Genomic DNA, 15818 nt, shown 5'->3' with positions numbered 1-15818 from the left:
TCCCTATCAGTACACCACTTAGCATAAAAGGTTCTCAATCTGGACTGAGCCTACTAAATGGTAACGTAGTACAAAAAGTAGCAACAGACAATGTTGGATTTATTCTTATTATGGTAAAGCATAATCTTCAAGATTAATAAATTAGGGCAGGCTTTTTCATAATAGTACAATGATCTATAAATATCCACACTCAGAAAGCACCTATTATAGTAGTTGACGATGGATATAATTTTTATAAATATTTGATCAATAAATCATATTTCCATGATTTGCAATTTCTTTGCTTGCTCTTTTGTAATCATCCAACATTCCTGACTTATGTCTCCTAGTATTATAGTAATAATTTCAAAACTTAAAGATGAAGTAATGGAAAATATTTCTTTTTCTACATTTCCATGCACGCTTCTTGTTAAAAATAAAAATTTTGTTATGTCTCCACAACACAACACAGTGCCTTGCAGAGACACATAGGGAAGCTGAAAATGAGTTATGCTTGATACCAGAAGAAAATCTACATTTTTCTGGTTAGTTTTACATTGGGCAGGCTACTTTTACACTGAGATCACAACATATAAATGAACACACAGAGCTTTATTTAAGACTACATACAAGTTTATGTATACGAGTTAAGACATTAATTAAGGCTAACATAACTGCTTGTATTAGTCAAGTTTGTATTCCTAGTTGATCCTGTATTATGCATGAAGCTTTCATGTCCTTTGTATTCTCCCCTCTTCCCTACTGAATTTCAGGTTTCCAAACTCTGAATAAAACCAGATTGCCAGAAAAGAACGTTAAAGCAAGCGATATCATTTCAAATGTTGTGCTGCAATGGCCAACTAAGATTTTTTCAGAGAACATACCAATAAGTCCATTTTTGCACACTAGCAGCTGAGCTCAGAAAACCACTGGTTTATGCCAATGCAGCCTATGCAGTTGTCTTTGAAGGTCATAAAAATTCGCATTTTTAAAACCACTTTAAAATCATTCTTGAGAGCAGAATTCAGAAAATACTTTGGGATAACAGTTCCAAAGTTTTATATAAACTGTTCCCCAGTCCCTCTTGTGGCTTTGTTAATTTTCTTCATGACTTTGTCATTACTGCCTCATAGGCATCATAGTCATGTCAAAAAGTTAGAAATATTTAAAATATAAACTCTTTTTAATGCCTTGCCAAATCCTGTTTTCACCTTCAGATTAATTTAAAAAGTAAATCAATATAGTTATCATTCTTAGGTGGGTAGACAGTTTCTGTCATTTTTTCTATTATCTGCTTTTTATGTACATAAAAGGAGAAATTTTGAAGAATTAAAATGAATGCTTGCAAGTGTAAGCTTGTTTAATGGAAAATTAAACATTTCAGAAGTCAAGATGCCTGTAATATCCAGTAATAAACAGAATATTGGCTTGGATTGTTCTTTACTGTTCTCTCCTGGCTTGGAAATCAATTTTTAATGACATTATCTGATAGGTCCTTAAGGGCAAGCCAAAATACTATAAACACAGAATACACTGAAATATTAAGTCTACGACAGAAAAAAAATGAAAAATATTTTAAATGTCTTCCTGAGATACTCTGTTCTCATTCTCCTGTTTACTAAAGAAAATTTCCAAGCAGATTAATGAACAAATACTAATGAGTATCTCAACACTGTGACCGACGCCAACATACATGGCTCTGCTACATGGGTGAATCAGGATTTCTTTTGCTTTGAGTGCATTTATGTGCACACAGGCAAATTAGAAACCCAGAAAGCCATCCTAGTCTGTTTTTTAAACCAATGGGCATGGGATCCCTGTGATCTAGCCAGGATTATGGTGGAAGATATTCAGCCTGGTTTGATAGAAATGGCTTGTTAAAAACTGTATAAAGGAAGTTCACCTCTCCACTGCTGCTTGTAGAGGGAGTCAGCCTTCCCTCCCTCCTCTGCTGATTTCCGCCCCAGATACGGAGGCAAAAGACCTACCTTCATCCCAGTCCCTGATCCCAGCTGGGTGCCAAGCCATGCTCCAATGCATCCTTCTTACCACCACAGAGACAAATTAAAAACTCTGTGTTTACAAGATGTAAAACCTGCCTATTACTTAAACATGCAAGACAGGGCATATTTCCTTTGCGAAGTCCTTAAGTTTTCTCGATGGAGCTGCTGCACTGGTCAAGCTACAGTTTTTATCATGGGCTTTCTGACACAGATAGGAAGCATGCTAACCTGAGACAAGCCAGGTGCCATGTACTTTGTGGGCACTGCAGGAACTAATGCTTTAGGAAAGCAGAAATAAGTATTCTTACCAGGTGATTTAAACCTATGACTTTCCAGAAAAGGATAATGCAAGGGAAAAATACAAATAAATCTCTCCCACTGAGCTGAAGGCTGCAAGGTCTGTGAAATAAGAGTGACTCTTACCTTTTGCTACAGCTCCTTTTCCTACCAGTTTGAAAACATAAATCACTGCTAATCTGTATGGTGGGCCAGTGCTTTCCTTTTCACCATATCCATTTACAGTGTTTCTTCTTCACTCATTGGCCTTGTCTCAAAAAAGGGAAGAACACAGCATAACAGAGGTTTTTTATGGCTATTAGGTCTGATGAAACATATTTCTAATACCTTGTTTCACAATGCCAGGCCCCAAATACTTGCAGATATAATTTACTACTTCAGTCTGGCTTCAGAGTAAGTTAATTCTACTCCAGAATTAATTATATTTTCACTCCTGATTTTTCAGAGAAAAATAGGAGAAAAAAAATTTCCCCACCAGGGAAAAAATTCAGTCTTAGATCTCAACAGAACTAAATTGCTTTGCTGCCTATTGTAGTCTCTGTTTTCTAGGATGTGCAAAAAATCCACTGTCTTCTTTTGAACTTTCTCCTGTACCTTCTTTATTGCTTTCGCACCTTGAAGAAGTACTGCCACAAAGCCAGGGACAGCTGTACGGTCACTGCTTATCAATCCTATTTCTTCAGGGATAATAGGATAAGTTCCACTCTTCCCTCCTTAGCTCCTCTGAAAAACACCTAACTATGCCTGATCTGCTGCTGCTCTTCTGCTACTATCTCCTTTTGGTCCTGGTTGAGGCATAACCTGACTTCCCTGAGAATGTCCTTCCAAACCATGCAAATGACACTTTAATTCCAACTAAAAGTAATCCTTCTGGATGAAAATGTTAATCACTGAATGCACATCAATTCTCACTTAACATTACCTCTTCAGAAGTCTATAATCAAAGTTAGTGTTAAATCAGTTCTTGATTAAGTAGGAACAGAGTAAAGGGAAAGCTGTAAGAAAAAGCTTGAGAGGAGATACATAGGCAATACTGGTTTTCATATGGTATGTTCCCTAGAGAATGCAACCCAGGGCAGAACAAAACTGGATATACAACAATACAAAACAAAATGCGTTTCACTTCAATAAATAAGCATACCCTCATTAATGAAGTTTCTCAAGTTAGGACGTTTGGTAGACTAAAATATAAAAAATGTGATAGTTCTTGACCATCAAAAGCTTTTGTTTTCAGCTGTTGAAAGTACCAGAACAAATAGTCCTTTTCACAAGTTGATACTTAAAACCAATCAGGATTTCCCCCATCACTTCAATAGCAATCCAGACTACAATTACTGGGATGGCTATAAACATTCTTCTAATTTCCTATCTCAACCTGGTTATGGCCAAGCTACCTATATTATAGAGCATGCTACACTATAGCACATTACCAATTCATTTAAGTTCAATCAGGTTTTTTTCTTGCTGAAATTTCTAAAATGTATTTATTCACCTTCCTCTAGTATGCTTAAGGGGTTGAATACTAACATTTGGAGAGCTGTTCAAATGTATCTGAACAGCATTAAGCTACAAAAGCAAATATAAGACATTTGCTCCTTTTCTTTTGCATTTCTAACATACTTGGTTCTGCCTCCTTTCAATCTACTTACTGAATAAATGTGTGTCACCTGTCTGAAAATTGGATTCTCCATGCTTTCCCCCTACTTAATCTACTGTTCTATCTCTCCTGCTTTTTTAATTTACAAAATGCCACTACTGTCCAAATTTTTTGATGTACTGCTTTGCATTTTATCTTCCTTTCCACCATCTTCTGGAAGTCTCATGGTTCTCAAAAACAGTGTAATTTATTAGCCTGAATTTCTAAGAACTTTTTACACCCTTCATAATGTTTTGCATACTCAATAATGTCTTCAATTATTGCTTCAATCAAATTCTTTTTTCATAGCTTCTTATCATGCTAGGAGCAGATGCTCCTGGCCTCTCAATCCTCCTCCCAAAGCTCAATTCTTTCATTATTACTTTTTTACATCAACCTCTTTCTCATTCCAATTAATGTTAGCTCATCTAAGGTACTGCCATTTAAAAAACTATTGACGGTTTAAACTAACACACAACTATAGAATATCTTTGGGTATTTACCCATCAGTGTAGCCATTAAAGCCACACAGGAAGAGGTAGAAGCAAGCAGGTAGGCAGAAAATACCTCTAGCAACATCACCAGCAAGATGGCCTTGGCTATGAACTATATGTAGCTTTGCAGCAGTTGCAGCAAACTTTGCCGTTAAGACAAAGAGCAACCAAGAAACAGACTGTGATTTCAGGGTCTTCTTGTGGAGCTGTGTTTTGACATTCCAGCCCTTCCTTAGAGTAAGAAGCAAAGGATGACTGCATCTTCTCTTCCCTGCCCACCTTCCTCCTACACCACAGGAATAAATTGTCACTCATTAAATTAATATGCTACATTAATTTACAATTAAGCTATCGCTAGCAATAATGATATATAATGTACCTTCATTGTAATTGCAATGCACAATTCAACATAAACCTGGTGGTTTCCCATACATCTGCTTATTCTCTACATGCAGTATAAAGATAATAATCATTCGGACGCATTTCAAGGCGACTACAAATACAGGTAGAAAACATCTCCTTTTTTTCTTTTTTTTTTCTTTTTTCTTTTTTTTTTTTTTTGAGCAGCTAAAATCTACTACTTTCTAGTCTGCCCACAGGTACATAATTATTTTCTTGTTTACTGAGTAAGTTTCTTCCTCTTCATATGTTGTTCTGATTTGGTACCTTTCCTACAGACACTAATTGAACAGGTGCAAACACCAGTTATACCTGTGCCAAACACAAATATGCCAGTTCAGTACATACTATATTGAAGCCACAGGGAAAAAAGAGTAAGACAGAACTCACAAATAGGAAAAAAAAATAAGGCATTAGCTTAGTATGAGGATTTATTTGCTTGTTCTTGGTAAAACTTCTGAATCTTTTGAGCATCCAGGAGAGGAAAAAAAAAAGAAAGACAAGAAAGAAAAGAGAAGCCATGTAAGGGCATTACACGGATGATTGTTTTTTGCTAGAAAATACTTGTTAGTATATTTTTTCAAGAGGAAAAGAGTGTCTGCCAAAAACTTATAATACCTAGAAGTCGCAGAACATACTGTTTTTGTATTTTATTACATTGCATGTAAGTGAAAAAAACCCGAGAACTTATCGATATGCATTATTCTTATTCCATAAATTACAGCAGTATAAATATTTTCTGGAAACCAGGTCTTTGTAAACATTTACAATATACTGTACAGTATATACAGTATACAACTATCAATGTAGCCTGCAGTTGTATAAAAAACATGTTGGAATAGTTTCTGCCAGCAGATCTTTGGAGCTGATTTTAGTATAGAGTAAAATAATGAATCAACAGTATATATTTTAAGGGACTAGAAGTAAGAGACCAAAGGACTGGACTGGGTCATTTTCTTAGTAAAGGAGAATTCAGAGTTACAGAGAGATTCAGTCCAGTTAATTGCAGTTAATACAACATTCATATATATAACCAACAAAGATACTGGAACAACAGCAACAGTACAAGGAGCTTCTCTCATATGCAGACACCATAGAAAAGATAATAATAGAGCTCCCTGAAGAGCTGGGAAACAAGTGGTTTTCACCCTTGTTCTTTCTCTTGCTTTCAGCACCATGAGCCCTATATTCCTGTCCCTACTGCTCTAAGGGAAAACCCTTGATCCAAAAATTGCATGAGACCACAGAAAATGTGCAGAACAGAAGAGGGACATATTTTGCAGCTAACACATTAATATTTTTAAAACACATTAAGAGCCTTAAATCAAAGACGTTACACAGCAAGGACAAATCTTTGTTTTTATCAAACTGCCATTGATCTGGAAATCTCAAAAGACCATGGGTTTCTTGAAATAATTCCAGGCTTTCTTGGATCCTGCCAAGGCAGAGACACCAGAAGAACAACTTCTCTTGTGATACTCTGATCCTTTCGCTTCCACTCACAGTCAAGACCAGGAAGACCAAAGTCATACAACCCATCCCCCCGAAGACTGACGCAAAATGCAGAAAAATGTGAACTTCAGTATAAGCTTTGACTAATGACTGTGTAGATTCTTACGTTACTAGAAATCATAGAAATTTGAGAACTAAAACACCTATTATGTCATCTAATCTATGCAGTTGGCAGGGAAGGATTTGTTCCCTAAAGCATATTTTATATGGCTTTATTCAGTCCAATTTTAAATGCCAGATCTATGAAGCTCCCACTGCTTTCTTTGAGAAAGCTGATTTGTTTATTGTTTGAATTAATTTCACCATCTCCAGTTATAGCAAACATGCTCAACGTTCTGTTCTTAATAAAAATATGGAAATTATGTCCTCAGTAATTTATGTTAGCATTAAAATAGCTCATGAAAACCAAAGCTACAAGTTCTGTTGAAATATATCTTTGCATATAGCAGACTCTTTTGATATTAAGGAATATAGGAAGCTCTTAAGTATTTGGCAGTCAGTTTCTGATGCAATTACAAAATTTTATCCAAATTGATGTGCTTTAGTAATCAGTTCAATGTAATTCATAATCTTAGCTTTTTCACACAGTTATATTTCTGAATGAATTTTTAGTTATTTACAAGCACTACTGGGTAGCAAATACCAAAAGTTACACTTTGTTCCCAGTATTTTAATATGTTTACTTCTTTGTGAATTCAGGACTTAGAATAAACTTGAAAATGAGTCTGAAATGGTTTTTTATTATTGAGTTTCCTATCTTGAAACATAATACATATCCCATTCTTATGCAGAAGATTGGTGATATTGAAGGGGTTATTTAGAATAGATACTCAACCTATCTTTTACATTACTGGGAAGGCAACTCAAGTAAAAGTACAGATCCACTGTAAATGTAACTTTGCTCAGTAGGAAGATATTCAAATGTACTTAGTAAGTTCTGATATAGCTCCCAAGAACCTGATTTGAAGAGTAACTATAATTAATGTTGGTAAAAAATGGATAAATATATGTAAAATTTAGGTAATTTGATATTTTCTTCTTTTTTTATTTTCTTTTCGAGGGAAAAATTGACTAGACTGCTGATTCAGTTACCTCAATGTAAGGTCTGTGCCCTGCAAAACCATTTCACTTACAGGGAGAGAAAATTACAGGATTAAAAAGATTTGAGGCCAAATCTTCATAATTCTTGTATAAGAACACTTTTTCACTGGAGAAATATTTTCCAGAGTCATAAGGAAAATGAACACACATTAAAAAACCAGCCCTTTAATGTACTATGATAGCATCTGTATTTATTGTTCATGATATGATCTTTATGGCATACGGAGATTGTCTTTCTCTTTGAGCTGCCTAAAATATTATGCTGGTCTCGACCTTGGAAAAGTTTCTTAAGCATTTGCTGTAGTATTACAGAGATTTTTTGCCAGAAGAGTCACTGCAGAGCCATGGACTCTTAGGGGGCTTTCCATATTAGGGGTTTTCTTGCTCTGGATTAAGCATGCCAACAGCGGTTAGTTGCCGTTCTGTATTTAGAACTGATTTGCAGGAATGGATTTCAGTAAGAAATGTTGAAACTTCTTGTATTTCATTGAGTTAAGTTCACTCCCACAAGATAATTTAGGGAAACATCTGTTAAGAAAGCTCTTGCAAACTATCCAGTACTACACTAGCTACAGCAGATTTCTACAGCAGATTCTTAAACACATCAGGAAACATGCACTTATTCACCCACAGTTCTAATGGCCCCAAAAGACTGTGAAGAATGTGCATTTGAAAGATTTTTTTTAAAGTTACAGTTTATGGGATAATTATCATAGATCCTTAAAAATAATTATTGCTGTTTAAACAGAAATATATTCAAATAAACTATTAGTTTAAATAAAAATATATCTCTTCAGGAAAATATCAAATGTCCCTTAATCATCAGTCAAAACTTTTCTGTGAAATAACTTCTTAACTCCACTTTATTAAAGCAAAGTGCAAAATGTTTAATGTATTTTACAATATAAATTGCATAGCAAATCCACACAGGACATTCAAATTTAAGGTTAATGGTTAAGTCATTTCACTCCCATAGTAACCTTTTAATGTCCAAACTCTCTTTCTGCACCATAACTGTAACACTACTGAAAGATTTCTCCATGTGTAACATCAGTAGTACGTAACTGGCATGACTACCTGTCTGAACTTACTCTGGAGCTGCAATACCAACCATTACTGTACTCCCATGATATATGACATCAGTAGTGGCCACCCAATAAATTACAATCCTATATTTGCTCTGGGACCATCTATAATTTTATATTTATTTGTCATATCAACACTGTGGTTACAATATCCTTCCTACTGATGTCATCCAGGAAAAACTTGAGTTTTGTTAAAGATGACACCAGCCACAAACAGAAGTGTAAACTATTGCAGGTTTATTTAATCTTACAGCCACTGCATCCTATTTCATAGTAATTTGAGAAACATTATTTCCCACTCAGGGTCATTTGGTCTGAAGCTAGGACTGGCCAAAGGAAAAAAAGAGGTTTCCTGTAGTAAAAAGCACAAAGAAACTAGATCTAATCCTGATCTGTGAAAATAAGTTTATAATGGACTTTAAAATATAAAATAATTAGAAATCAGAAAGACATTTCATAGATCAAACTAACATATGTAGAAAGGAGTGAAGAATGACCTCACAAAAACTCCAACTTATTACTCTTTAAACTTGAGCCTTTCCTAGTAAAAGAATCTTATGGATTAGTTATACTTTAAGCACTCGCCTGCACATCCCAGTAAGCAAGCTACTTTACTCTGGAAGGTGTATCATTTCAAGTAATAAAATTCTGCTATCCAGACATAATCAGCCAGACCAACCAAGAACCATGTTCCACACTTAAACAGTTTTGTAATTCCAGAATACACTGAGGGACTACAGAGCTGTAGGAAAACAAAACACATGCAAAAAAGTTTTCAAGAGCTATGCTGCTACTCTTTCATAATAAAGACAATCTCACACAAAACTTTAGAGAACGCAGATGACAGAGAGAAGAAGAAAAAGAACTTATATAAAGTCTCAGTACAAGTGAAAAACATATAATCTGAGCACCAAAATCATACAATATGTTACTAGGCTACGCAATATTAAACTCTTGAACAATTTTTTGTGTGTTTGCATGAGAACTTGAAGTTAACAAATAGGATGTAGAGAGTAAAGTTCATAACATTTTCAGTTCAAATAACAGCCTCACTTACCTAAAGATTGGTCTTTGGAGATGTTTTTTCTTGATCGTAACACAATCATCCATTTAAAGTGGGAGAAAAGACTTCCAGCAAATAACTCCAAAAAGACCAGGGAGTAATCAGGAAACTTGTGCTTAGCTACTGTGCTACAGAGAGCACACAGAATGATATTTTGGTGCTGGGGGAAGCCTCCCTCCCTCTTTCTGACAGTGGAGCAGAAAAGGGCCATAGAGGCCACAAAAGCCAGGCACGGCCGTGCACTACCAAACCGGGCAGGCTGTGCAAAACTGGAGTCAAGTTGATCGAAGCACGGAATTGTACTGAATTCCTTTCAACTGTGCGAGAAAAAAGGGGAGCTTTGCCAAGGGCTACCCAGGTAAAAAATTGTTAGATTATTCCAGCCATGAGAGCACTTCTTACACATGCTGGTCAAAGTCTTAAATGCAGAGTCACTCTCTCTCTCTCTCTCTTTAAAACACACTGTTCCGAGGCTCAACTTTTTTTTCTTCAAAATAAAAGTTGTGCAGCTGTTTCAGCATTCCCATGCGAGTACCTTCAGAAAGTTTGTTCTGGTAAAAGAACTGTATACAAATTAATGAAGACGGATGGATCTGGTCTGTGAGGCTGGCTCTACTTCAAGAGATTGTAATTATTTTACAATCTGGCTTTTATTCGCTCTGGATGATGTGTGGATATAGCTATGCAAATTAAAGCACTGCTCATAATTTTTAGCATTCATAACCTAATAACCTAGAGTTGGCTGAAGCAGAATATGGTGTTTGCAGCTGGTAGGACCATAACTACATAAAACAAACTGACGCTACATGGGTGAAGAAAACAAATGACCAAGTTCAGATAGTGACAGTAGCAAACTGTTGCTGTTTGCAAGATAAGATTTCAACAGCAATCCAAACTGAAAAGCTTGCTCTGACATCACGCTGACATAAATCAGGAAGAATTCAACCACAGTGAACGCAGGCTGTAAAGCAAGCTGTAAAGCAGAAGCAGCTGACCGTGGTTCTCAGTGAACTGAAATCATGAGTGGTTCAGGTGAGATGCCATTTCCCGGGCACGTCAAAGGGCCCATAACTAAGCTGTGCTGGCACAGGACTTGATGGGAAACATGGAACCCAGCCAGAGGAGCAGTAAACCAGCAGCAAGCCATCACCATGTGTGTAGCTGTACACTCCAACTGCACGGTACCCTGGAACCGTGTGCCCCCTTCCTGCCAAGAAAGCAAAGGACCTGCCTGCTGATGTTTCTTCCCTGTGACCCAGCACTGGAGCTCCCTTGCTGCTTAACTCTTGAAAAACGCTCCATGTGTGCTAGGTGAAGTTATTGATATGTGACAAGTAGGATCAGGAAGGTTGGGCATCTATTGTAATTGCATTATTGGTTGGAGGAAGAGCAGAAGAGTGGTAGATGTATACAGTTAAGTGCATAACAGTGGCATTATCAAATTAAGTTTGAGGGATGCTGCAAATCTGCAGCAAAGGCAAGATAAGTAACACAGAGATGTGACTTAGGCGGTACATGACCAAGAAAGTTCATATTACATTATGCACAAATTATTATTAAATTCATAAAATTTCCATGAAATAATGCTACATTACAGACAGATAACAAACATTCCAGTAATATGTGTTTTCACAAAGAAAAATTTAGCGGTTTAGTGGGTTTTACTGAAACAGGTAAAATCTCTTTCTCAAGCTAATATATATTGCTTATACAACAGTGACAGTGTCAAGCTTGGTCAGCCTGAAAGGACCCAGAAACTGATCCCCACACTATGTAAAACTATTTTCTTGACACAGCCATGGAGTCATTATCTAAAGGCAAAATTATAGGACAGCAATAACCAGTTATTTTGTGTCAATTGCCCCACTCTTCATTCCTACTCCTTTGAGAAGTAGAGAAAAAGACATCTTCATCAGAAAACCAATTATCTTTATCAGGTCACAGATTGGATTTTGCCAAGATCTTGAAGGATCTGAAGATTTTTTCCTCAACAATATGTAGTGTTCAGAGTGCTGTCGCATTTTTAAAGATTTTCAGGTAGTCATGATCTTACTTATTCTTCCCTGCCAAGATTCATATTTTTCTTCATGTAGTTTTCCTGCTCTGGGTTTCAGCATTTCAAAATAATTTGCTGCTTTTTGAAGTGTGTTCTCTCACTGTCTATACAGAAAGCTGAAAATCACAAAGAAATAGCCCTTTTCTTTCTGTTTCACATTATGTGCATAGGACTGTTATACTTCTGTTATTCAGAGGGATTATCTGTAGCTCAGGGTAAAAATCCTGATATCTTCTGAGAGTTTCAAGAAAGAAAAAAAAAGTCTCCAAGCTCTCAGTGAAAGCTATACGAAATATGTTTTTCCATTGAACTCCCCAAGCTTTCATCTAGCAGTTTTATTGGTCCTGAAATTGGTATCATCTTAAAAGTAAATTTTTCTGGGCCTAGTGCAATACATATTGTTGTTCATGGGACTTCCATTCAAGCATGGCACTGTAAAGTACTATTTGGGGGAGCTGAAATTCCTGCAATGTAATTACTTTGGCTACAAGGAATTTTGAGCTGTTAAAAAAAAAGAAGACAGGGAAAGAAAATATTAATATAAAATGGTAACAGAACTTCACTTTAATTGCATTGGTTTTCATATTCCAAAGAGCCTTTTTTGACCATATTTTCATTCAACACCGCAACCAGCAACAACCCACTGACTTTTTCCTTATAATATTCAGAAATGTCTACGTGTTGAATAAGTATTCACACAAATTCTTCAAGAAAGACCATTTCAGAAAGATACAATAGATTTACTAGAGTGCCTGGAGCCTGAGTCCCACTAAGATCATTCCTGTATTGTTCAGTGGAAAAATCACATGTATAAAAATCACCAGCATGTAACTTTTTGCAGTATTAGAGCATATTGGAGTAATATTAGTCAACTGTAGGATGTACCTGGACCAAAGACACAGAATGCACTGAAGTGGTGCATTTTTATTAGAATGAGGAAGTCTTCTGATGAAAGCATTATTGCAATTTTTAAAAGTCCTCTATACATAATCTTCATCATGTTTCTTACTTCAGATTAATCCTTTCAGCAGTAATTAGAATGGTAAAAATCTATTTAAATTATGCCCTAGAGATATCTTATTTAATTTGCCAACACTAGGTTAAACTCAAGCAGAAAACTCCTGAATTGTTTGGTTTTCAATTTCTTTTCCAATTGTTGTTGCTATTGTTTGCCCATTGCAACAAATGACTTCTGCTCTTTCTATGTAATGCAAGTTCATCTCCCACGCGTATGTTCATGTGAAAGCAGACTTTTTGGACCAAAAGCATGTAATACATTACCACTCACAAAACCTGAGTTTCCCTAACCTCAAGATCTATAGCAATAGTTAAGTAATTTGATATCTATTGCTATGTCTCAAGGCAAAAGAGCTAGAACCCAAAATATTTTATTCTGCTTGTTTTAATGCCATATATTTCTTACTGATCTATAGCTCTTAGCCAGAAGTCTAGAAATGTAATTATTTTTCCTACTTTAATTTCATAGCTATAGGCAATTAAGATGGCAAATTTAAGAACCAGTAATCTGTACATGTCAGACAGTTGATTCTTTCTGCTTTCTAGCTAAAATATCAACTGGCTAATGAAGATATGCGTAGGCATTGCTGGTCAGGATAAAGGGCTCATCTACCCCTGTAGAAAGACAGATAGGTGGGAGGACCAACCGAAAGGGAAGATGAAGAAATTACAAATGCATGATCAACCACATATGGGAAAAAAAATTATCTTTATGAAACTGCTGGAATATAAGAGAGAAAAATAATTGGTAAACTGAAAGAGTAGTAATTCTGTCAAAGTAGAAAGATAATTTATCTAAGCAGCTTGCTGTCCAAGGGCCTGCGCTATTCAATGTTTTCTTCAATGGTTTGGATGGAGATAGGTGATATACTTAGTCCAGCAGTGCCAACATTAAGATAGTGAGATCTTCTGAATGTCCTTGACAAACTGCAGAAACATTCAGAAAAAAAGAGGATATAAAAAATACCGAGCTCTGCATACACATGGGAATAGTCTGCTGGACAAGGGGCCATTGGCATGGCAGCACTTCTTCAGAAAATGCATGGGAAGTAGCAGTGAATCATGAACTAAAAATACTATCACAGTCTTATGAAAACACAAGCATCACCCTGGGACATATATAAAGGAGTATAATCCAGAAGAGCTACCTCCTCCCATTCTCTCTGTATTCCTAAAGCTCACCTGAAGCATTGTTTCTTGCTTTGGGCAACAGGATTCAGCAAAGACATACTGGACTAAACCTTGAGAAAACAGAAATCTAGAAAACATCTCATATGAGGAAAGACAGAAAGTCACACGTAATGTAGCCTAAAGAAAAGAAAAGTAAAAGCAAACATAATTAAAAATCTTCCACATTATAAATGTAGCCAGGTACGTTTATGGAAACAGACTATTTTGCTTATCCTTGTGGTCAAGAAATAATGGGCTGCAAAACAGCTCACAGGGCCATAAGTTGAGGTAATAAAGATTCAATGGTGAAAAGAATACTTTTCAATGGAAAATAATAAGCACATTAATTGCTAATGGCATCTGTTTGTGGAGTCACAATGAGTAGGTTTTTAAGGGTATATTTTTAAAAGGCTAAATGAACACCTTTCAGAAATTATCAGCCTTGCCTTGGAGGAGAAAAGAGGAAACAATCTCTGAATACACCATCCAACCTTATTGTTCTAAAATTCTTTGGTAACCAACTGCTATTGTCAGCTTCTAACTGAACCTGCTGTTTAGTTCGGGATTTTTGTGTACAGGAAACCATTTACCAACCAACTGTACCATTTGGGCTTTCAACTCTTTCATCTATTTGCCACTTCACGCAAATTTTGAACTTTGGAACTTAATTCTGGCAATGAAGTGTAACACTTAAAACTTTAATCCGTTAAATGCCATAATCTCTGTCCTGCTTCCATAAGAAAGCAAGGGTTCAGAGGCGTTCCCCTATTGTTCATGAGCAACAAGAGAACAAGTGGAGAGCGTCTATTTATTTTCTGGCCTAACTGAAGTAGGGAAAAACAAAGACAACATACTTCTACATGCTTCTCTTCTTACTCTTTTTTGAAATGTACAGGTTTGAAATACAAAAATCTAAAGTAAGACTTATGACAAGAATGCTATTTTACTTTTCAGTACAGTACCTTGCATCAGTTCACTGTTTAAGAAATTTGAAATGTAATTAAATCACTAACTAAAGCATGAGGAGGAAACTTGTTACAGTACAAAGTCAGTGTATCTTGTGCAACTCCTAACAAGATCTTTATTTAGGTATTTATATGCTTGGTGGATTAAACCCATTCCATAAAGGCTGCATACGGGCTAAGCATTTAAACTCAATGCATAAGAAACTGAAGGGGATGATGTGAAATCCATCTATGCCATCACTGTCACTTAAGCAAGGAAGAGGGTCTTCCAAAGCTCTCTGCAAGACAGTAGAGCTGTCACAGACTTTTCATGATAATGAGAGGGATATGTCTCTCAGCACTCCTTTTACCAGCTTCCAGTCAACATGCAGGCTCTCCAAATCTAACTGTCTATATCAAGCCATTAAAATTTCCCAGGTGTCTGATGTCTTGTGCTGTCCCCAGACACAGATTAAATGCTATAGAAAATGTTGTGATTGCCTGCCATACAAAGGGTAATCTTTATCACAAGCATGTCATGCTTAATAAAGAATACTACCTACTAGAACTGTGTTTGTGTAACGGCTTAAGAGCTAAATTATAGTTACCCATATTCTCCATATAGGTACCCATATTCCCCAGCACAGTTCATCGTGTCATGGATTAGGCTGAATGCTTTTTCACCCAACTGCTCTACCAGGTTTGCATTAAGCTTATTGCACTCTCCACACATAAATGTGTAGGACAGTCTGAATTTATTTCTTCATGTTGGCGTCAGCAAAACCCACTCTAAAACTTAACCTAATGGCTTCTCCAAGCTTGAAAAACTAGACAGTACTGAAGATAATTGTGACTCATTCAGAATGCAGATAGAAATATTGGCAAATGTTGTTGGATTTATTGTAGTTCATGTGGTAAAGCTCTGTGCAAGCAGTTGTGCAGGTCTTTAAGTTCTGGCTTCCCTTTTTACCTCTTATAAGTAAGAATATTTATAAAATTGTTTTATTCTCTCTTGCTTTCCCTGTTTACATGCACACACAAACTGAGCAGAGACTTACGTCA

The 15818-nt window shown here is 36.2% G+C and overlaps 1 protein-coding gene across 10 annotated transcripts in view; it reads right to left on the bottom strand.

Annotated features, from left to right (window-relative positions):
• PDE1A (phosphodiesterase 1A) overlaps positions 1-15818 on the bottom strand; it is a 162805-nt gene that overhangs the window by 114027 nt on the left and 32960 nt on the right. Inside the window, exon 1 of one of the 10 annotated variants that reach the window (XM_075756496.1) lies at positions 9564-10010. The exons of 7 other annotated variants lie outside the window; for them this stretch is intronic. In XM_075756496.1, coding sequence (XP_075612611.1) covers positions 9564-9616 — 53 coding nt within the window. In that variant the 5' untranslated portion in view covers positions 9617-10010. Of the gene's footprint in view, positions 1-9563; positions 10011-15818 lie in introns of those variants that run through there. 2 more of the 10 variants (XM_075756493.1, XM_075756491.1) reach the window with 2 other exon arrangements.

The sequence above is a fragment of the Balearica regulorum genome, chromosome 6 (genome assembly GCF_011004875.1).
Source record: "Balearica regulorum gibbericeps isolate bBalReg1 chromosome 6, bBalReg1.pri, whole genome shotgun sequence".
NCBI lineage: Eukaryota > Metazoa > Chordata > Aves > Gruiformes > Gruidae > Balearica > Balearica regulorum.
Note: the sequence above shows the minus strand (reverse complement) of the source record. Positions and strands in the feature narration are given on the sequence as shown.